This window comes from Hylobates moloch, unplaced genomic scaffold, assembly GCF_009828535.3.
Source record: "Hylobates moloch isolate HMO894 unplaced genomic scaffold, HMol_V3 SCAFFOLD_3, whole genome shotgun sequence".
In the NCBI taxonomy this organism is placed as follows: Eukaryota; Metazoa; Chordata; class Mammalia; order Primates; family Hylobatidae; genus Hylobates; species Hylobates moloch.
This window is the reverse complement of record NW_026652278.1, coordinates 32,080,831-32,104,035: the sequence shown is the minus strand read 5'-3', so window position 1 is coordinate 32,104,035 and position 23,205 is coordinate 32,080,831. Positions and strand designations below refer to the sequence as shown.

At 46.5% G+C, this 23,205-nt stretch overlaps 1 protein-coding gene across 10 annotated transcripts in view; it reads left to right on the top strand.

Annotated features, from left to right (window-relative positions):
• The window catches only part of BTRC (beta-transducin repeat containing E3 ubiquitin protein ligase), a 225,697-nt gene extending 208,379 nt beyond the window's left edge, over nucleotides 1-17,318 (top strand). For 8 of the 10 annotated variants that reach the window (XM_058436077.1, XM_058436081.1, XM_058436078.1 and 5 more), the window contains 2 exons: nucleotides 10,726-10,918; nucleotides 13,171-13,503. In XM_058436077.1, coding sequence (XP_058292060.1) covers nucleotides 10,726-10,887 — 162 coding nt within the window. In that variant the 3' untranslated portion in view covers nucleotides 10,888-10,918; nucleotides 13,171-13,503. Of the gene's footprint in view, nucleotides 1-10,725; nucleotides 10,919-13,170 lie in introns of all 10 variants that reach the window. The other 2 variants (XM_032179735.2, XM_032179754.2) reach the window with 1 other exon arrangement.
• The last annotated feature ends 5,887 nt before the right edge of the window (nucleotides 17,319-23,205 follow it).

Here is a 23,205-nt window from a genome sequence, read left to right as displayed (position 1 = left end):
GCTGTGAATCCATCAGGTCCTGGACTCTTTTTGGTTGGTAAGCTATTGATTATTGCCACAATTTCAGAGCCTGTTATTGGTCTGTTTAGAGATTCAACTTCTTCCTGGTTTAGTCTTGGGAGGGTGTATTTGTCGAGGAATTTATCCATTTCTTCTAGATTTTCTAGTTTATTTGCATAGAGGTGTTTGTAGTGTTCTCTGATGGTAGATTGTATTTCTGTGGGATCGGTGGTGATATCCCCTTTTTCATTTTTTATTGCGTCTATTTGATTCTTCTCTCTTTTCTTCTTTATTAGTCTTGCTAGTGGTCTATCAATTTTGTTGATCTTTTCAAAAAACCAGCTCTTGGATTCATTAATTTTTTTGAAGGGTTTTTTGTGTCTCTATTTCCTTCAGTTCTGCTCTAATTTTAGTTATTTCTAGCCTTCTGCTAGCTTTTGAATGTGTTTGCTCTTGCTTTTCTAGTTCTTTTAATTGTGATGTTGGGGTGTCAATTTTGGATCTTTCCTGCTTTCTCTTGTGGGCATTTAGTGCTATAAATTTCCCTCTACACACTGCTTTGAATGTGTCCCAGAGATTCTGGTATGTTGTGTCTTTGTTCTCGTTGGTTTCAAAGAACATCTTTATTTCTGCCTTCATTTCATTATGTACCCAATAGTCATTCAGGAGCAGGTTGTTCAGTTTCCATGTAGTTGAGTGGTTTTGAGTGAGTTTCTTAATCCTGAGTTCTAGTTTGATTGCACTGTGGTCTGAGAGACAGTTTGTTATAATTTCTGTTCTTTTACATTTGCTGAGGAGAGCTTTACTTCCAACTATGTGGTCAATTTTGGAATAGGTGTGGTATGGTGCTGAAAAAAATGTCTATTCTGTTGATTTGGGGTGGAGAGTTCTGTAGATGTCTATTAGGTCCACTTTGTGCAGAGCTGAGTTCAATTCCTGGATATCCTTGTTAACTTTCTGTCTCGTTGATCTGTCTAATGTTGACAGTGGGGTGTTAAAATCTCCCATTATTATTGTGTGGGAGTTTAAGTCCCTTTGTAGGTCACTGAGGACTTGCTTTATGAATCTGGGTGCTCCTGTGTTGGGTGCATATATATTTAGGATAGTTAGCTCTTCTTGTTGAATTGATCCCTTTACCATTATGTAATGGCCTTCTTTGTCTCTTTTGATCTTTGTTGGTTTAAAGTCTATTTTATCAGAGACTAGGATTGCAACCCCTGCCTTTTTTTGTTTTCCATTTGCTTGATAGATCTTCCTCCATCCCTTTATTTTGAGTCTGTGTGTGTCTCTGCACATGAGATGGGTTTCCTGAATACAGCACACTGATGGGTCTTGACTCCTTATCCAGTTTGCCAGTCTGTGTCTTTTAATTGGAGCATTTAGCCCATTTACATTTAAAGTTAATATTGTTATGTGTGAATTTGATCCTGTCATTATGATGTTAGTTGGTTATTTTGCTCATTAGTTGATGCAGTTTCTTCCTAGCCTCGATGGTCTTTACAATTTGGCATGTTTTTGCAGGGGCTGGTACCGGTTGTTCCTTTCCATGTTTAGTGCTTCCTTCAGGAGCTCTTTTAGGGCAGGCGTGGTGGTGACAAAATCACTCAGCATTTGCTTGTCTGTAAAGTATTTTATTTCTCCATCACTTATGAAGCTTAGTTTCGCTGGATATGAAATTCTGGGTTGAAAATTCTTTAAGAATGTTGAATATCGGCCCCCACTCTCTTCTGGCTTATAGAGTTTCTGCCGAGAGATCAGCTGTTAGTCTGATGGGCTTCCCTTTGTGGGTAACCCGACCTTTCTCTCTGGCTGCCCTTAACATTTTTTCCTTGATTTCAACTTTGGTGAATCTGACAATTATGTGTCTTGGAGTTGCTCCTCTCGAGGAGTATCTTTGTGGCGTTCTCTGTATTTCCTGAATCTGAATGTTGGCCTGCCTTGCTAGATTGGGGAAGTTCTCCTGGATAATATCTTGCAGAGTGTTTTCCAACTTGGTTCCATTCTCCCCGTCATTTTCAGGTACACCAATCAGACATAGGTTTGGTCTTTTCACATAGTCCCAAATTTCTTGGAGGCTTTGTTCATTTCTTTTTATTCTTTTTTCTCTAAACTTCCCTTCTCGCTTCATTTCATTCGTTTCATCTTCCATCACTGATACCCTTTCTTCCAGTTGATCGCGTCGGCTACCGAGGCTTCTGCAATCTTTGTGTAGTTCTCGATACTTGGCTTTCAGCTCCATCAGCTCCTTTAAGCCCTTCTCTCCATTGGTTATTCTAGTTATCCATTCATCTAATTTTTTTTCAAAGTTTTTAACTTCTTTGCTATTGTTTTGAATTTCCTCCCGTAGCTCGGAGTAGTTTGATCGTCTGAAGCCTTCTTCTCTCAACTCGTCAAAGTCATTCTCCGTCCAGCTTTGTTCCGTTGCTGGTGAGGAACTGCGTTCCTTTGGAGGAGGAGAGGTGCTTGCTTTTTAGAGTTTCCAGTTTTTCTGCTCTGTTTTTTCCCCATCTTTGTGGTTTTATCTACTTTTGGTCTTTGATGATAGTGATGTACAGATGGGTTTTTGGTGTGGATGTCCTTTCTGTTTGTTAGTTTTCCTTCTCCCAGACAGGACCCTCAGCTGCAGGTCTGTTGGAGTTTGCTAGAGGTCCACTCCAGACCCTGTTTGGCTGGGTGTCAGCAGCGGTGGCTGCAGAACAGTGGATTTTCGTGTGACCACAGATTCAGCTGTGTGATAGTTCCTCTGGAAGTTTTGTCTCAGAGGAGTACCCGGCCGAGTGAGGTGTCAGTCTGTCCCTACTGGGGGATGCCTCCCAGTTAGGCTGCTCGGGGGTTAGGGACCCACTTTAGGAGGCAGTCTGCCCGTTCTCAGATCTCCAGCTGCGTGCTGGGAGAACCACTATTCTCTTCAAAGCTGTCAGTCAGACAGGGACATTTAAGTCTGCAGAGGTTCCTGCTGAATTTTTGTTTGTCTGTGCCCTGCCCCCAGAGGTGGAGCCTACAGAGGCAGGCAGGCCTCCTTGAGCTGTGGTGGGCTCCACCCAGTTGGAGCTTCCTGGCTGCTTTGTTTACCTAAGCAAGCCTGGGCAATGGCAGGCGCCCCTCCCCCAGCCTCGCTGCCGCCTTGCAGCTTGATCTCAGACTGCTGTGCTAGCAATCAGCGAGACTCCGTGGGCATAGGACCCTCTGAGCCAGGTGCGGGACACAATCTCCTGGTGTGCCGTTTTCCAGGCCCGTTGGAAAAACACAGTATTAGGGTGGGACTGACCCGATTTTCCAGGTGCCGTCTGTTACCCCTTTCTTTGACTAGGGAAGGGAACTCCCTGACCCCTTGCGCTTCCCGAGTGAGGCAATGCCTTGCCCTGCTTCGGCTCGCACACAGTGCGCTGCACCGACTGTCCTGCACCCACTGTTTGGCACTCCCTAGTGAGATGAACCCGGTACCTCAAACGGAAATGCAGAAATCACCCGTCTTCTGTGTCGCTCAGGCTGGGAGCTGTAGACCGGAGCTGTTCCTATTCGGCCATCTTGGCTCCACCGGTCTCCTTTTGTTTATTACCTCCTGTTTTCATGCTCTTTTTTTTTTTTTTTTTATCTCAGTTTAGCTCCTATTATGGGTTCTTCGTTATATCTCACTAATTTGGTGAGGAGGGACCTAAGGTTTACAGTAGTTATCTCTAATTTATTGCAGTCTACTATCAGATGATATTGTACCACTTCATGTATAATGTAGGAAACTTAAATCACTATATGTTCATTTTTCACCCCCATCCTTTATGCTATTGTTGCTATAGATTTTACTTCTTAATATGTTATAATCCCCACAGCACTTGTTATTTTTGCTTTGCTTAAAACTATCAACCATCTTTTAAGATGTTTTTTGTTGTTGTTGTTTTTGTTTCTGTTTGAGACGGAGTCTTGCTCTTGTCACCCAGGCTGGAGTGCACTGGCGTGATCTTGGCTCACTGCAACCTCTGCCTCCTGGGTTCAAGCAATTCTCCTGCCTCAGCCTCCTGAATAGCTGGGACTACAGGCGCCCGCCACCACACCCAGCTAATGTTTTGTAGTTTTAATAGAGACGGGATTTCACCATGTTAGCCACGATGGTCTCGATCTCCTGACCTCGTGATCCGCCCGCCTCAGGCTCCCAAAGTGCTGGGATTACAGGCATGAGCCACCGCGGCTGGTCTTTTAAAGAAATTTTTTAATGGAAAAAAGAGAGTTTATTTTTACCCACACGTTTACCTTTTCTATTACCTCCCATTCCTTTGTATAAATTCTATTTCCATCTGATATCATTTTCCTTCTGCTTAAAGAACTTACTTTAACATTTCATATATGCAGGTACACTGGTGACAAATACTTTCACTTGTTGTTTACTTGGGAAAGTTTTTTTGTTTGTTTTTTTTGTTTGTTTTTTTGTTTTTAAGGGATGGGGTCTCATTCTATAGCCCAGGCTGGAATGCAGTGGCATGATCATAGCCCACTGCAGCCTTGGACTCCTAATCTCAAGCAATCCTCCTGACAGCCTCTCACATAGCTGACTACAGGCTTGTGCCACCATATCTGGCTAATTTTCTTTATTTTTTTAGAGATAGGGTCTCATTGTGTTGCCCAGACTGGTCTTGAACTCCTGGCCTCACATAATCCTCTTGCCTCACAACCTCCTCAGTAGCTGAGATTATTACAGTTGCAAGCCACTGCACCTGGCTCTGAAAAAGTTTTCATTTTGCCTTCATTTTTGAAAGATATTTTTGCTGGCTAAATAATTCTATATAGGCCAAAAATGGTGTCTCACACCTGTAATCCCAGCACTTTGGGAGTCTGAGGCGGGTGGATTGCTTGAGCTCAGGAGTTCAAGACAAGCCTGGAAACATGGCAATCCCTTCTGTTCAAAAATACAAAGATTAGCTGGGCATGGTGGCACATGCCTGTACTCCCAACAACTTTTGGGAGGCTGAGGTGTGAGGATCATATGAGTCCAGGAGATTGAGGCTGCAGTAAGCCACAAACGTGCCACTGCACTGCATCTTGGGTGAGAATGAGACCCTGTCTCAAAAAAAAAAAAAAAAAAAGCTAGATTGACAGTGTCTTTCAGCACTTTAATGATGTCATTCCATTTTCTTCTGGCTTGGTTTCTGACTAGAAGTTGGAAGTCACTCATCTCCATTCTGTATCTTTTTCCTCTGGCTGCTTTTAAGATTTTCTCTTTATCATTAGTTTTCAGCAATTTGCTTATGATGTGTCTTGGTGTGGTTTTGTTTGTATTTTTCCTACTTCACATTAAAAAAATAGAAATTGTCGGAGCAATTTGAAGAAGAAGGCTAAACTATATGTTGTCTACAAGAAAGCTGCTTTAAAGACACATACACCTTAAAAGTAAATGGTTAGTGAAAGATATAACACATGTTATAGGCTGAATTGTGTTCCCCTAAAATTTATATGATGTCTTAACCACCAGTACCTCAGAATGTGACTGTATTTGGAGTTATAGGAGCTTTCAAGAGGTAAATAAGGTTAAATGAAATCATTGGAGTAGGCCCTAATCCAGTATGACTGGTGTCCTTATAACAAGAGGAGATTGGGACACACAGAGACCATGTGAAGATAAAGGGAGAAGATGACCATCTACAAGTCAAAGGAAGAAGCATCAGAATGAAACCAACACTGCCAACACTTTGATCTTGGAATTCTAGTCTTCAGACTGTAGGGAAATTAATTTCTATTTTTTGAGCCCCCTAGTGTATGCCATACTTTGTTATGGCACCCCTAGCCCTGATGGACTATTCTAACACTAGTCAGAAGAAAGTTGGGGTAACTGTATTAATTAGAGAGAGAGAGCAAACCTCAGAGCAAGGAATATTATCAGAGATAAAGAGAAGTGTTGTATAAGGGTAAAGGGACCAGTTCTCCAAGAAGACCTAACAATCCTTAATGTGTACACACCTAACAACCAAGCATCAAAACATATGAGGCAAAAAACCATAGAACTGCAAGGAAAAAATAGATGCATCCACTATTATAGTCGGAGACTTCAGCACCCCTTATCAGTAATGGACAGATCTGGCAGGCAGCCAATTCAGTAAGAACATAGTTGAATTTAGCAGTACCATCAGTCAAGTGGATATAATTGACATCTATAGAATGCTTCATCCAACAGCAGCAGAATACGCATTCTTCTCAAGCTCCCAAGGAAATTACACCGTGGCAGTCCACAGTCAGGGCCATAAAGTGTACCTTAAAAAATTTACAAGAGTAGAAATCATACGGCATATGCTCTAAGATTACAGTGGTATTCAGTAATGGAAAGATAGCTGGAAAATCCCAAAATATGTGGAGATTAAGCAACACACTTCTAGATAACATGTAGGTCAAGAAGAAATTGCAAGATAAATTGAAATGTATTTTTTTAATTTTTACTTTTCATTTTAGTGGGTACATAGTAGGTTTATATATTTATGGGGAACGTGATGTTTTGAAAAGTATTTTGAAGTAAATAAAAATGAAAACACAGCTATCAAAATTTGTGGGATGCAGTGAAAGCAGTGCTTAGAGGGAAATTTATAGCACTGAATGCATATCTTAGAAAAGATCTAAAATCAATAGTCTAAGCTTCTACTAGAGCCAACTAAGAGAAGAGCAAATTAAATTCAAAGTAAGTAGAAGAAAAGAAATAATAAAAACTAGACCAGAAATCAATGAAATTGAAAACAGGAAATCAATGGATTACATCAAGACCAAAAGCTAGTTCTTTGAAAGGATCAATAAAATGGATGAGCCTCTAGCCAGACTATGAAAAACAAAGAAGACATAATTTACTAATATCAGAAATGAAAGACATCCCAGATCTTCACAGAATCAATACTTAATAATTACCTTTCCAAACAGAGAAACTAAGCCCAAGTAGATTCACTGGTGAATTCTACCAAACATTTGAAGAAGTTATATCAATTTTCTATCATCTCTTCTGTAAGATAAAAATAGAATGAATAACTTGCTAACTCATCCTATGAAGCATTACCCTAAAACCAAAACCAGACAAACACAATATAGGAAAAGAAAAATACAGACTAATAATGGCTAAGCTATGAAGTTCAATAGGTTAGGCAGATCAAATGCATTTTCAGCTTAGGATAATTTCATTTACAACAGCTTCATCAGGATGTAACCCATTGTAATCTGAGGAGCATCTGTATTTTAAACTATATGATTCATGCTTGAACCCAGGAGGCGGAGATTGCAGTGAGCCAAGATCGCACCTTTCTAGCCTGGGTGACAAGAACAAAACTCCGTCTCAAAATAAATAAGTAAATATATGGTTTTTCTTTTTCTTTTCTTTTTTTTTTTTTTTTTTGAGACAGAGTCTCACTCTTGTTACCCAGGCTGGAGTAGTGCAATGGCGCAATCTTGGCTTACTGCAACCTCCGCCTCCTGGGTGCAAGCTGTTCTCCTGCCACAGCCTCCCGAGTAGCTGGGATTACAGGTGCCTGCCACCATGCTCAGCTGATTTTTGTATTTTTAGTAGAGACTGGGTTTCTCCTTGCTGGCCAGGCTGGTCTCGAACTCTGGACCTCATGATCTGCCTGCCTCAACCTCCCAAAGATCTGGGATTATAGGCATGAGCCACTGCACCCAGCCATGTATGGTCTTATTATTGCCCTTATGTTTAGCAATTTCATGATTTCTAAAATATTTTAAAATGTAATAATGTGCCAATAAAGTGTAGTAACTCTGAAATTTAAAAAAAAATCCTCGACAAAATATTAGCAAATTAAATCCAACAATGTATGAAAAGAATTATACACTGTGACCAAGTGAGATTTATGCCAGGTATGCAAGGCTGGTTCAGCATTCAGAAATCAGTCAGTGTAATCTACCACATCGGGGGCTATAGAAGACAAATCACATGCTTATATCAATGGATGCAGTAAAAGCATTTGACAAAATCCAACACCCATTCATGATAAAAACTCTCAGCAAACAAGGGATAGAGAGGCTTTTCCTCAACTTCATAAAGAAAAATGCAAATTAAAATTATAATAAAATACTACTACAAACCTACCAAAATAAATGTAAAAGATTGGCAATATCAATTTTTGGTGAAGACGTGGAGTAACAAACTCTGATAAACTGTTGGTGTGAGTATAAATTGGCATGACTTTTTAAAAATTGTTTCATAGTATCTTCTAAAGCCAAACATACACCTACCCCATGGCCCAGCAAGTATACTCCTAGTTGAAATGGGTGCATATATTCAGCAAAAGACACGTACGTAAATGTTCCTAGCAGCTTTGTTTTATAATAGCCATAAACTATAATCAGCCCCTATGTCCGCCAACAAGAGAATAGATGGATTGTAGTATATTCATACAGTGGAATATCAACCAGTAATAAAAAAGAATGAACTACTGTTTTACATGCAGCAACATAGAAGAATCTTATAATGTTGACTAAAAGAAGCCAGGCATGAGCTGGGCTTGGTGGCTCATGCCTGTAATCCCAGCACTTTGGAAGGCTGAGGCCGGCGGATTGCCTGAGCTCAGCAGTTGGAGACCAGCCTGGGCAACACGGTGGAATCCCGTCTTTACTGAAATACAAAAAATTAGCCAAGCATGGCGGGGGGTGCCTGTAGTCCCAGCTACTTGGAAGGCTGAGGCAGGAGAATCGCTTGAACCCGGGAGGCAGAAGTTGCAGTGAGCCGAGATCGCACCACTGCACTCCAGCCTGAGCGACAGAGCAAGACTCCATCTCCAAAAAAAAAAAAAACCAGGCATGGCCGGGCACAGTAGCTAAGGCTTGTAATTCCAACACTTTGGGAGGCCGAGGTGGACAGATCACGAGGTCAGGAGATTGAGACCATCCTGGCCAACATGGTGAAACCCTGTCTCTACTAAATAAAAAAAAATTAGCTGGGTGTGGTGGCACGTACCTGTAATCCCAGGTACTCGGGAGGCTGAGGCAGGAGAATCGCTTGAACCCAGGAGGTGGAGGTTGCAGTGAGCCAAGATTGCACCACTGCACTCCAGCCTGGGCGACAGAGTGAGACTCTGTCTCAAAAAAAAAAAAAAAGCCAAGCACAAAAGAATACATACTATATGATTATATGAAATTCAATAAGAGACTAAACAAAGTACTAACAACATTGGGCCAGGCACAGTGGCCCACACCTATAATCTCAGAGCTTTGGGAGGCCAAGGCAGAAGGACTGCTTGAGTCCATGAGTTCAAGACCAGCCTGGGCAACAAAAAGACCTGATCTCTACAAAAAAAAAAAAGCCAGGTGTGGTGGCATGCGCCTATAGTCCTCACTACTTGGGAGGCTTAAGCAGGAAAATCACTTGAGCCCCGGTGTTTGAGGTTACAGTGAGCTATGATCACATTACCACATTCTAGGCTAGGCGACAAAGCGAGACCCTGTCTCTAAAAAAAAAGATGATGATGACGCCTGTAATCCCAGCACTTTGGGAGGCAGAGGTGGGTGGATCACAAGGTCAGGAGATCCAGACCATCCTGGCTAACACGATGAAACCCCATCTCTACTAAAAATACAAAAAACTAGCCGAGTGTGGTGCCGGGCGCCTGTAGTCCCAGCTACGCGGGAGGCTGAGGCAGGAGAATGGCGTGAACCCAGGAGGCAGAGCTTGCGGTGAGCCGAGATGGCACCACTGCACTCCAGCATGGGCGACAGAGCGAGACTCTGTCTCAAAAAAAAAAAAAAAAATGATCATGGTGATAAAGATGATGATGATAAAATTGAAGCGGAGGTAATGTTGTTTAGTAAGGGGTGTGAGATTGTTTTCCAGTATGCTGGGAACATTCTACATCTTCATCAGGGTGGTAACTGCCAGTGGTGTGCTAGAACAGGCTCATACTCACTTATGAGAGCCAAGTATTAGATATTCATGAATTTTGCAAGCTGGTTGACTATGACTAGCTTATAATTGGCCATGGTAGGAGTTTTTAATGCCGTGGAAATCTACCGATGGTTTTACAAAGTAGCAAAGTTTGGTTGATAAACATTTATCAGCATACTGCTTCTTATTGCTCACCAATCTTTGACCTCTGATTGTAGAAGGAACTTAGAAGATGAAAACCAGGGAGGTAGTAAGGAATGCTCTCATACAAGCCAAAAAGGGTTGGCCATGAGAAACTATTAATAGCATGCTATTTAGCATGTCTTGGCCAAAGAGTATTACTTTGTTTACAGCTGCCTAGTATTTGACTTTTCCATGCTGCCTTTAGCCAAAGTAAATTTTCTCTATTTTTTTAATTAATTAATTAATTAATTTTTTTTTTTTTTTAGACAGAGTCTCACTCTGTTGCCCAGGCTGGAGTGCAGTGGCGTGATCTCGGCTCACTGCAACCCCCGCCTCCCAGGTTCAAGCAGTTCTCCTGCCTCAGCCTCCCAAGTAGCTGGGACTATAGGCACATGCCACCAGCCCAGCTAATTTTCTGTATTTTTAGTAGAGATGGGGTTTCACCGTGTTAGCCAGGATGGTCTCAATCTCCTGACCTCGTGATCCGCCCGCCTCAGGCTCCCAAAGTGCTGGGATTACAGGTGTGAGCCACTGCGCCCGGCCTCTTCATTTTAAAAAACAACTTAATGGTGGAAAATTAACAGCAAACCATAGCCTTTCCATAGATTCCTTTTGACATGTTGCTGAATTTGTGTCCTATTGATTTTGAGTAGTTCAAGTTCCTACCCTTTTTGTTTCTACTTCTTTAGGAGCATTCCGGAAGAGTTTTTCGACTCCAGTTTGATGAATTCCAGATTGTCAGTAGTTCACATGATGACACAATCCTCATCTGGGACTTCCTAAATGATCCAGCTGCCCAGGCTGAACCCCCCCGTTCCCCTTCTCGAACATACACCTACATCTCCAGATAAATAACCATACACTGACCTCATACTTGCCCAGGTATCAAAATCTATTATGTACATAACACTGTGGGTAGGAGACGGGATATTAGCTGTAAGGTGTTGCTAGTTCATGGAGCTTTCTCCTGCCATTTGGGTCACCAACTCCTGTAAAGCTGAGGAAGCAGACAATGTGAGACAGGGATGAAGCTGCCACAGTGTGGACAGTGCCTTTCACCAAGGTAGCCAGCCTCAGTTCTAGATGATTCTAGGGTCCTACTTGTGTGGTAAGCCTAGTCATTCCTGCCGTAGTTATCCAGTAGTACTGTTATGAAAATAAAATGAGATTCGAATCAGTTTGAAAACTAAGTACTGTAATGACCCAAAGGCCTGTGATGTTTAAGTTCCCAGATCAAACAATACCTACAATAGAGACCTTTCAAGCCAAGTAAACACTCTGATGTCTAATGTGTGAATGGAAACATCTCTTGGTGAAAGTTCACACTGACATATAAATAAAAGGGAAGATTTTAAAAGGAATATAAAAAGTAGCTTTTATATCCCTGTCCCCATTTCTCAACCCTCCAAAAAGAGGACCTGTCTTTTGACCTCTGACGTTGGTGAGAACTCCACATGTCCTCCCACTCAAGTGTCCAACCTCTCTCTCAGGCAGGGGAAGATCCTAAAATACCCAGGTGGTCCATACATATTGTGGTATATTCAGATCATACCTGCTGTTCTAACCAGTTCGAATACACTAGGTTGTTGCCAGTTTGAGATGGCTGCCCTAGCTGCTGAGGAGCGTTGCTGTCGTTAGGATTTGCCACGTGTGCCTCAGTTCTCATGGCAGAAGTACATGTTCGCTACACGTTTCTGCATCTCTCTTTGCAGTGTTCCGCTGAGGGCAGTGATTCACACCCAACTGGGCTTGCCTCAGCGCCTCTTTCTCTCACAGAGGACACGGTTCGTCGTTCCTCAGCCAAGTCGCACAGGCTGTGTGCCCTTAGACAAGTAACTTCCCAGAGCCTGAATTTCTTGATGAGTAACATGAGGGGCAGCACTCACCTCACGGAGCCCTGTGAAGGCTGCATGGAGATACTGTATGGAAAATTCCTAGTGCTTAGCACAGTGCCGAATACATAATATGCCCTCAGGAAAAACTGGTCATGAGTATTAATATTGCTATCTCCATATACCTACCCCCTCCTTTTGCCCAAAATTTTCTCTTCCTTAGACTTCTGTGTTACTTTGCCATTTTTAATATTCTTCCTGACTCTCTGTTTATTTGTGCCTCTTTCCCCCTCACTCCTAAGAGTCTGTTTCTGGCTTTTCTTATTATTTTTATTTTATTTTATTTTATTTTATTTCTTGAGACAGGGTTTCATTCCTGTCACCCAAGCTGGAGTGCAGTGGCACAATGTCAGCTCACTGCAACCTCCACCTCCCAGGCTCAAGTGATTCTCCTGCCTCAGCCTCCTGAGTACTGCAGGCACAAAACACCATGCTCAGCTAATTGTTTGTATTTTTTTTTTTTTTTTTTTGGAGAGATGGGGTTTCACCATGTTGCCCAGGCTGGTCTCGAACTCCTGAGCTCAAGTGATCCACCTCCCTTGGCCTCCCAAAGTTACTGGGATTACAGGTGTGAGCCACGGTGCCCGGCCTGCCTCTGGCTTTTCTTCCTTATCTAAGTTCCTTCTTAGGCTGCCTTCTCTATTCCCAAGGCTTCAGATCTCATCTCATCGTAGAAGACTCAAATTTCTGTCTCCAGTCCAAGCCTCTGCCTTAATCTCCAGGCCACATTTCCAGCTGCCATCTACACAGCTGTCCTTGAAGATAACAAGAGCACTTCTAGTGCTCACATCCTCAACTACACTGTCCCCTCCTTTACACTGCTGATACTGTGCAGCCACACAGCCAGGCCAGCTTTCCTTGATTCCCCACTTCTGTTAGTAGCACCGCCATGCTCACGGCCACTCAAAAGGCAGGGCCCACAGACCATCCCCCATCCCTGCCCTGCCATTCTACAGGGCAGGTGAAAGCTGTGCCAACCATCTCAGCCTCAAGACATCAGAGTCACTCTGCTTGAACACCACAGCCCTGAGCATGTCGGCAAGCCCTGCCTTTAGTATAACTTCCCCATCAGGCCAGGTCACCTTTGACAGAAGCTCCTGCGTGGCATAGGCAGAGAGCAGGCATTAGGAAGGATCCCTAAGCCTTTTCCCCATTGGCAGCTAAGTGAATGCTCTTTTCTCTTCAAGCAAGTAAGAAATATCGAAAAAGGGGCTAATGACTATTTGCTCTGTTTTCACACAGGACCCATTAAAGTTGCGGTATTTAACGTATCTGCCAATACCAGGATGAGCAACAACAGTAACAATCAAACTACTGCCCAGTTTCCCCGGACTAGCCGAGGAGCAGGGCTTTGAGACTCCTGTTGGGACACAGTTGGTCTGCAGTCAGCCCAGGACGGTCTACTCAGCACAGCTGACTGCTTCAGTGCTGCTATCAGAAGATGTCTTCTATCTTTTGTGAATGATTGGAACTTTTAAACCTCCCCTCCTCTCCTCCTTTCACCTCTGCACCTAGTTTTTTCCCATTGGTTCCAGACAAAGATGACTTATAAATGTATTTAGTGTTTTGCCAGAATCTCTCTTGCTTTGCCATTAAGCAGAAGAACTAGTTTCCCTGTATAGCCTGCTGGGAGAGACCCACTTCTAGGGGATGGGGGATGCAGCTTCAAGCCAGACAGTGCCCAGTGTCTCCCTGTTAACTGCTGGAATGCCAAGCACCTGGCCAGAGCAGCCCAGCCCCAATATGCTTAGGAGGAGACAGAGCTCCCTCTGTATAGCCTCTGGGGCAAGAAAAAGAAAACACAAGAATGTATACACTGGAAGATTTGGGCCTCCTGCCTGCCTTCTCTGTTTCTGTTCCTCTTCCCATCTACTCCCCTACGACCCTTCAACCTTTTTTCTCTGTCTGCTTCACCTGAGAAGAAAGTGTATGAAGAGAGTGTCCTCCCCTAGCATGAGCCAGATCAGCCAGAAAATGCAACACTTGGAAGAGTTAAATGCTGTTCAGTGAAGATTTCAGCCCCAGGCCTTTGCTGCACGTAACCCTGTGGCAACAGTGGATTCTCAGACATGATACTCTCATCATATTTGCAACTCCTGTCTCTTCCCCACACCCAAGAGGAGGATTGGCGGTGGGGGCAGGCGGAGGGGGGGTGGGGAGAAGTTTCCTGGGCTCCATCAATGGCTGCATCTTTTCTGGACTCAGCAGTCTCCCTGATTCCATGTAGAGTGTGGAAAGGAGTTGCTGATTGCATTTCCTCTCATTAACAATTAGGTGTGTAATAAAAAGCATTGTACTTCATCTTAAATCACTGGTAAGGCTCAGCCTACAGAAAGATTTGAAATGGCCAGAGCCAATCGCTTGGTGCATTCTGCGTAATGGTTTCCATCTCCGATTTCCTCATCAGGGCCTGTGAATACCCAGGTGCCTGTATCTTTGCCAAGACCGTGATCAAGGTAGCTTAAGAGAGATGGTCAGGAGAAAACACTGTTTTTGGTTTTTTTTGTTGTTTTGTTTTGGCCAGTTAAATATAATCTCTCAAAAATTGATCTCACCATATCAACCTTGTATTGCAGAACCTTCCTTCTGCTTCTCCCACACCCAGTATTTGCAGAAGGGCAAAGCTGCCTAAGAGAGAGGATCAGGGTGAAGTTTGGCACACAGGGTTTATTAATGGGGCAAAAACTGCCTTTTCTTCCTCCTCCTGACCTTATTTTGCTCTTCACTCTCCCCAGCCAATAAAATGTCTGTGGTGATTGGTGAACAGCATAAACGGCTGGACCTCGGCAAGAGTCAGGCAAACCCAGTCACTCGGAAGGCAGCTGTGTGAGCTGCCAAGCTAGTGAGCTTCAGGTGCAAGGGTACCTGTGCCACACCAACCTGGGAGCACACAGAATACTATTAATGTGCACCCAGCTGGTCTCCCCAGGCAAGAAGGTATCCTCTTCCCAAGGTGTACCCACACTGAATGTTGTTACTACATATTGAGTCAGTTTATGCATATGCATTCTACCTTTCCTGCTTTATGAGTATTTCTAAGCTTTTAGTTCAAGGTTATATTCAGAAAATACTTCCCAGTATAATGATACATCATAGCCTAGGAAATATTTTCTCAATGTAATTCCCTTCCCAGCTACCCAAATGCTACAGAGAAATGTTTTCTACTTGGCCACTGTCAGGGTTTGTCATCTATTGTGTTGACTATTAATGGCTTTTTGATTGGGTGAGGATTTTGCTATAGATGAAGGTAGAGGGCTGTCAGCCCTGAAAAACACACAGGTCAGACATTTAAAAGGCATGGGTTTCGAGCTGTCTCAAAATATTGCCCAATAGCCATAATTTTACCAGCCCTTCTGTCATATGCTGCTATTACAAAGTGGAAGCTGTTGAATGTTTATTGGTGCCCAGGGTTTTGCTCTCCAATCTAGGTTCAGTTGAAGGAATATTGTTTCTAAGACTGTTTTGAAACATGTCCAGTACATCACAAAGGAGATCGGGGCGAACCCTGCAGATGTGGAGCCATTAGCCCAGTTGAGGATATTCTCCAAGTTGTCCTCTCTGCTGCTGATGGAAATGGGAATGAAGTTAAGTGGTCTGAAAAACTTGAATGGTTCACATTTCTCAGTTCTGGGGGTCATTTACCAGTTCATTGTAGAAGAAATAATCAGGTAAGTGAAAGTTCATTTCCAGAGAAGGTAAACCCCACTTACCATCTCTGCATGATTTCAGTGGGAATTGATTATCACTAATCCCCAACTGAGCTAGAATAGATGTAAAGTTTGACCTTTTTAAAACAAAAAGAGAGACAAAGTCTCAGCACATTCCAAGGAGTGGTAGAAACAGAGCTGAAGGTGTCCCCATTGTAGATTAGTCTCTTCTCACCAAAATTTACTTTCCAACGTAGGGCCTAAAGGAAACCTTTCTTAAAGACAGGCTGAAACCCCTTCGAAGGCAGATGAGGAGGTACAGACACGTGACTTTTTGGTGCACGCTGGGGCTACTTGGACAAGGCCAGCATGCCTTGCTGCACGTGTGTGTATTTCACTGCTGAGAACACCCTTTAACTTGGTATGCAATTTGAAAGGATGTGAATCATGGATGGAAGGCCATTTGTACATGTCACTTGGCAAAATTCTTTCTGGTGTCTCCTAACTTCAGAGACAGGGACTCTTTGGATCTCTATCGACAAGTAATAAAGTCTGGCCCTCATAACTTGTTTCTGAACTAGAAAAGACTGTGAGACCCCTACATCATTCTGGTTTTTTTGCTTGAGTAAGAACAATCCCTTTTTATTTTTCTTCTGTACAGTCTAAAGCTACAGAGAAAAAAAAATGCACTCTTCCCTTGCCGGCTCCTGGTACCATTGGTCTGAACAGCTGTAGTTGGTCTACTCCTTACTTAGCACTTGATTGTGTGGGGAAACAAAGGTGGGAGGGGTGGAGAATACTGGAAATAATCAGGGCAATTTTTTTCTTTCCCATAATTGGACTAGATACCTTTGTACTGTTGACCTTCTCAGCATCTCCCTTTTGCCTTAGATGGCAACACCCTCCAGTCTGAAGCAGAGCAGTCTAACCCAGATTAGTGCAGCCCTGAGGCTTAGGGTGCAGCCTCCCTGGTCTTCCTCCACGCAGTTGGTCACCAACAGACCAGACCTCCTTTAACCGCAATGTCAACGTAGTGTCGGAAAGAGCCATTTCTTAGGGGAATAAAACTGAGTTTCGCTTCTTTACCTTTAGCCCATCTGTGGTGTCAGAATCCTTGGAGCTGAAGAGAAATCAAAAGAGCATGATGATGGCTGCCTGGTTTCAGGTGGAACTTAATGCATTGATCTTTAGAAGCCCCTTCTGTTGGAAGTTGAGTACCTGTGATCTAAAAAGTCCTGGAGGCAGATGACATCTAAAATATGTGCTTTCCAACCAGCACAGCTGGCGCTCTTAGCTCCTGATTGGTTGTGTGTGTGTTTTGTTAAGGATCAGTGCAGCAAGTCGTATTTTAAAGTGTTACCTCCCCTCCTAACCCCCTTCTTGGACACTGAAGGAAAAGACCAACTAGGATGTTAGCCCTCTGGGCACCAAGGAAACTTAACGGCTTTCTCAAAGCGGTGACCACTCAGGCCAGCCCAGACAAACCTGAGGGATGGCCAGTGCACTCCAACGGTGGGACAGGCCTAGCAACACATGAGCTTCCCTGAGAGCTTTCAGCTGGTTCAGCTCTTTGTTCTCTAGACTCTTAAGTACTGACTGCTTTGACTTTTGTGATTATGTTATGGTGATGTGTAGTCAGTGTACCAATATGTTCACAACCTAGGATCATGATAATAGAGTGTGTCTTGGTTTTTTTTAACTGTTCAGAAAAAAAGTAAATTACAAATATAAGATTAAAGTGAATTTTCTAAGCGTCTTGTCTCCTTGCCCCAACATCCAAAAGGACAATACACTTTTCAGTATACAGACTGAGGGAGTGCGGAGATAGAATACCTTTGCAGATAATCTGACATGAGAAAACAAGATTGAGAGAAAGCAGGGCTGGACGCTGTGGATGAGTGTGGGGTCTCTGGCTTACGCCTACTATTCCATGTTGAGTTAAATTAAAGCCAAAGTCATGTCTCATTTGTGAACTGGTCACCTTAGCCAACCACAGCCCAACCTGAATGCAGAATTTAAATTTTTCTCTGCCCCTCAGTGGTGAAAAGACTTGAGTTTCCCCTACATCCCATTTGATCAGTTTATAGGCAAGCAAGCTCACATCTGGGAGCAATTTCCAGAGGGACTCCAACAAGCTGTAAGAATGAAGGCACCCTTGACTATGTGGGATATGATATTGCAGTTCCTGAGTGGAAACCCCCCTAAACCCCCCTTCCCTCCTTCAGCCAAACCTAGAGAGGCACAAGGTTGCAGGCAGTGGCGGAATAGGACTCTCTCTCCCCGTTGGCCCTGTTCCCCTCCCCTCTCTAGTGTCACAAACAGGATCCTTGTCAAAAGTGACCCATCCTTCTTTTAGATCTATGGGCTTTTTGTATTAATAACCCTTCCACATGACCAAGGCTCCCTGGCTTCCATCAGCCTTGTAGTCTCATTGTCTTGTCTGGACTGACCACTGGCCATGAGCAATCTCAGACTGTGGTCAATATCAGGGCCGCTGTGCAGAACCCTCCCTACTAGAGCTGGAAGAATGTCAGAGCATCAGGTCCACCCAACCCTTGGCAGATGAGGAAACTGAGGAGCAAGAAAAGGGACCCACATTGCCCAAAACTACACTGAAGAATCTTCCCTAACAACTAAGGGCAGGCAGCACCCAAGAGAGAGAAGGAAGGGAGGGAGGTGTCAGAGGAGCCACTGTGGGGCCACTGGTACCTGCTCAGTTAATGTTCCTCACCAGCTGGGCTCCTGAGCAGAGGCTGAGCCTAACAGTTTGTGGACCTCACCCTCAAACTGTGTTAGATCTCTTCCCCAGGAAGGGTGGGGTCTAGGGCCTGCCCTGGGAAGTCTCAACCCTATAGCCGTGGTTTCCTACTGCCAGGCTGGGCCAGGAATCCCTCCCCACTTTAAACCTATAGCTGTGCCACCATCAGCAATGACTAAGGGGAGGAGACCTCTCTTCTTCCTGATTGGCTCTTGCCAATTAAGAGCATTTTATTAGGCTGCTAATTAAAGGCACTTCGTTAGCAGCAGGAGAGGCCAAGTGGGTGCCTGGTGAGACGGAGCTGAAGCCGGGAGAAATTGTTTTCCTCCCCCCATGGAAGCAGAGCCTCTCAGGGAACCTTCTCGGTCCCCACCCTCCCGCTGCGCCTACTACACCCCTTGCTTTCAATTAGCAGCTCTGAGGGGAGCAAGGTCATTACCAAACCCAGGCTGGAACCCCCACCACCAGCAGCACCACCTCAGGCTGCATGCGGTCCTCAGGGGCTGGCCAGACTCCCAGGCACCTCGTGAGCCTGGGCCCAGGGAAGGAGAGGCTGGGCAGCCCAATGGGGAGTGTGCTCTCCCCACTAAGGAATGGGGCATGACTCCCCAAGCAGCTCAGGTGAATGTCACCTGGTCCTCATCATTGGGGCCATCCCTAGCAGTCACTGGATGACCAGTCACTTGTTCACATAGTGTGAATCCCCATGCTCCTTTTCTCAACAAACGCTCATGATTTCATGGAGGAAATGTGCCTTTCCCACCCATGAGGGACAGTCCCTGGTCGTTTAACAAGAGCACAGCCCACGTAGACCCTGAATGGGTCTGGGAGGAGAGGAGGAGAGGGGGCTGACAGTTTTACAATCCCGGCCGTGCAGACCCTTGAGCGACTCCTGTCCCTGAGCTCATGTTGAATGTGAGGCGCTTCCCTTGGGCGGTCCAAATGAGCCCCGTGCAAGAGAGGAGAGCCTGGCTATGACCTAACACATGGGGGCTGGCATGCAGGGACACGCCCTCTCCAGAGCCCTGCCTGTCCCATCTTGCGCCCACCTCACCCCTCAGTTAACTGCAGAATTAGCATCAGCCCGTGAGGGCAGATTTATGACTAGGCCTGCCTCCCTCCACTTAACCCGAGGCCAGCCCGGGCTCCAGACACTAAATTAGATTTTTGACAATTAGGGAGACTAATGGGCACATAGCCATCCCCAGAGCCAGATATCCAGATCCAGCAAGGCCATTCTTTAATATCCACCACTGGCCAGCCCAACCCTCCCCTGGCTGCCCCCTTCTCCCTCCCGTGGGTGGGCATTTCTCTCTCCCCAGCCCCTGTCTCTCTCTGCCCGGGCTCTACATGCACTCCCAAGCTGTCTCTGGTTCCCCTTCCCTCTCTCACCTACTCTTGCCTTCCAGCCCCTTGCCCAGTACCAGCCTGGCTCTAGAACTCTGTCCCTCACCTTGCCTTCAGCCTCCTTTTTGTACTTTGAACACTTCCATCTTAAGCCGCCCTTTCCCCAAGGCCCATCTATCTGTAATCTTCCATCTGCCCTGAGGAGATTGCAAGCCCCTTGAGGGCAGGGGCTTAGGCTCGCTCTGGATCCTAAATGCTCCGCACCCAGTCCATGTTTACTGTTTGTTGTTTCCTGAGATTCTGACTCCTTCCTCCCCCTTCCTCTGAGCTGCTGGGTCTACAAGGCCCGCCCACCTTGCCCTCTTGGCCCCAGGCCCACCCTGGCTCTGGCCTGGCTCTACTCGGCTTGGGTGGCTCCCCCTTCCCTGCAGCCCCACAGCTCTGGCCAGTCTTGAGTTGGCCGGGTAATGAGATTGCAGTAAGTAGTGGGGTGAGCTGCTCACATTCACTCAGGCGGACTCATAGCTCTGTCAGGCTGATTGGTCCTGAGTGGAGGCACAAACGGCCCCCCATGGACACACTGCGATTGGTTATAAAATTACAAGCATTTGTCCTGCTGTCAAGGGCCTTCCTCCCGCCCCTCTGCCTGCCTGCCTGGGCTCCCACCGTTCCCCACCCATCCCTCTCCCCAATGGGGTTGGCCCACACACTCCAAAGGACCTGGCCAGGGGCCACCACAGCAGGTAGGGCTAAGAGGCTGAGGCCACCAAGCTCCCAAGGGGCAGGTTTTCATGCCTTGGCCCTGGAGTGGTCATAGTGCAGGCTGGCTTCAGAGTGACCTGACTGTATGCTCAGTGTTTCCTGTTCCCTGAGGGTAAGTGGGAGTGGGGGCCCCAGGCCAAACAGGCCTTGGGATCCTCAGGAGAGGAAGAGGTGTCCCAAGCCCCAGGCCTCCCAAGGACAACCAATGCCTGCAACTTTAGATGTGGTCCCAGGCTGGAGCTGTGGAGCAAGGGGTGGCTGGAGGCCTGCCCTGCTGAAGGGGAGAGCAGCAGAAGCCAGGTCGGCCACAGGAGCCCATCTCTCCTCCCTCCAGGTGGCCAGATCCTTGCCCTGTATCCTGACCCCCAGCTAAGGACAAATCAGCCCTCAGGAGAGTCTCTGAAGCCTAGGCCAGAACAAAAAGCCAGTATGGCACACCAGAGCCTTGCTATGGTTACTGGTCTGCAGGCTGAGTCCTCCAGGCCTGGCTCTTAAGACACCCCCACCCCAGGCCTTGGCAAGGGTCCACTTACCCCCAAGCATGAGTGCCTTGAAATCCCACCTAGCGCTCTCTTACGCTCACACAGAAACACCCACTTCTTCCTGGCTGAGACCCAGGCATCAGCCCAGGCCCTCTCACCCCAGCTGCACGGCCTCCTTCCCACTCTCACTTCTCCAGCCAGGCCCCAGACCCCAGCCCCTGACCAGCCCCCAGGTCCAACCTCAGTCCTTCCTCTTTGGAGGCACCAGGGCACCCTATAATCTGCTTGGAGGGATGCTGAGGTAAGGGTTCCCCAGCTTGGAGAGGGGAGTGTTAGGGGAGCAGTGTCTCCTGGCTGTGGGCCACAAGGTGCCTTCCTGCCATCCGTCACTCATTCACAGCCCAGAATGTATTTGCTGTAATTACATCTTTAATTAGGGTGGTGACGGCTCATTGTTCACCAACAATGATGGATGGTCCTCCTGCTTGCCGTCCTCCCTGTCCAGCACCCTCCAGGTCAGCTCTCCCTCTAGCTTTGGGGCTGGGAAGAATACATGAGCACAGGCTCTTCTCCCACCGAGTCCCAGGCCCTGAGGCCTAGGAGCAGCTGTGAGCTCTACCCCAAGGGTGATGATGTCCTTCTGGGCCCCCAGGGGCTCCCAGGGGACTCGACAGATCCCGATACCTTCACCCAGGGCTCCCTGCAGCAAGGCTGCAGATCTCCTCACAGCCACCAGATGTCTCCTTCGTCCAAACTGGCCAGGCGGGGCCGGGGAACGGGGGTACCCTAACATTGCCTCACTCCCACCCATCACACACATGCCACATCACCACGCCCAGACTGGTCCCTGGGCCACATGCTCCTCATCACAGGAGCTGACAGGTGCAGAAAGAAAAGCTTGCAGTTCACAAGCTGGAGGGTGAGTGGGCATCCTTAACTTCAAGCTCCCCTGTGAATGAAATGGGGTCTCTGACCAAGGCGAGGCCTCCCTTCCCCCACATGCCTACACACACCCACGCCGTATGCCCAGGCCCAAAGCTGCAGGTGGTTATAAGAGTGGGGTTGAGAACAGAACTCCCCCACAAGAGATAGCTGCCTGGATTTTCACTGCAACACTGCATGCCAAGTGAACAGAGCAGGCCAAGGTGGGAGCCACAAGGGAAGGGGGGTGCAGGGCAGCTGAGACCACAAAAAGCTGGGAGAGAGACCTCACACCTTGGTGTGAAAAAGACCTCAACAACTGCAAGCTTTGTTGGGCACAGAATGGGAGGAGGGGGTGGCAGGGCTGTGACAAGGGTGGCGTAGGATTGGGTGCACAGTAGTTGCACAGGACATACTTGTTGATAGGAATTGCGGCGGGGGCCTCCTTTCAGAAGCTGAGGAAGCTCTTCCCAGCGTGGGCATGATCTGGTCAGGGCAGGGCTCTGGTGAGGGAGGCTGCCATGGGGATATAGGGATAATATCTTCTTCACAGGATGGTCATGAGTACACCGGAAGAGGTGAATGGATTAGAAGTGCTCAGGGGCCGGGGCACAGTGGCTCACGCCTGTAATCCCAACACGTTGGGAGCACAGATCACCTGAGGTCAGGAGTTCAGGACCAGCCTAGCCAACGTGGTCTACTAAAAATACAAAAAAATTAGCCGGGCGTGGTGGCATGTGCCTGTAATCCCAGCTACCTGGGAGGCTGAGGCAGGAGAATCTCTTGAACCCGGGAGTAGGAGGTTTCGGTGAGCCGAGATCGTGCCACTTCGCTCCAGCCTGGGCAACAGAGTGAGACTCTCTGGGGAAAAAAAAAAAATCATCAGGGGGCCGGGCGCAGTGGCTCATGCTTGCAATCCCAGCATGTTGGGAGGACCCAGGAGGGCAGGTCACTTGAGTCCAGGAGTTCCAGCCTGGCACAGAGAGAAGGGTGTTGGAGAGACAGCTTTGAATGCCAGCAGGGGCATGGAGCCCGTGGACTGCATCTCTTTTGTGTCAATGTTTATGGATACGTGGTCGTTGTAGTACCTTTAAGGTACTGGCCTTGGAGACAGCAGGGCAGGCGAGCACAAGTGGCTTCAGGAAGGGTAGCCGGCAGGAGAGGATGCAGATGGGGTGCGCCCTCTGCCCTTTCTACTTCCAGCTCTACAGTTCTGTGACTCCCATCCCTCCATGGGGCCTGTCATTTCCCATGGAGCCTCTCTACTCCCAGGGATGGCCTTTCAGCATCCCCGCTCTTCCCCAGCGACTCTCTCCACCCCTCAGGGACCCCGTTCCCAGGGTGGAAGCCCAGGCTGGAA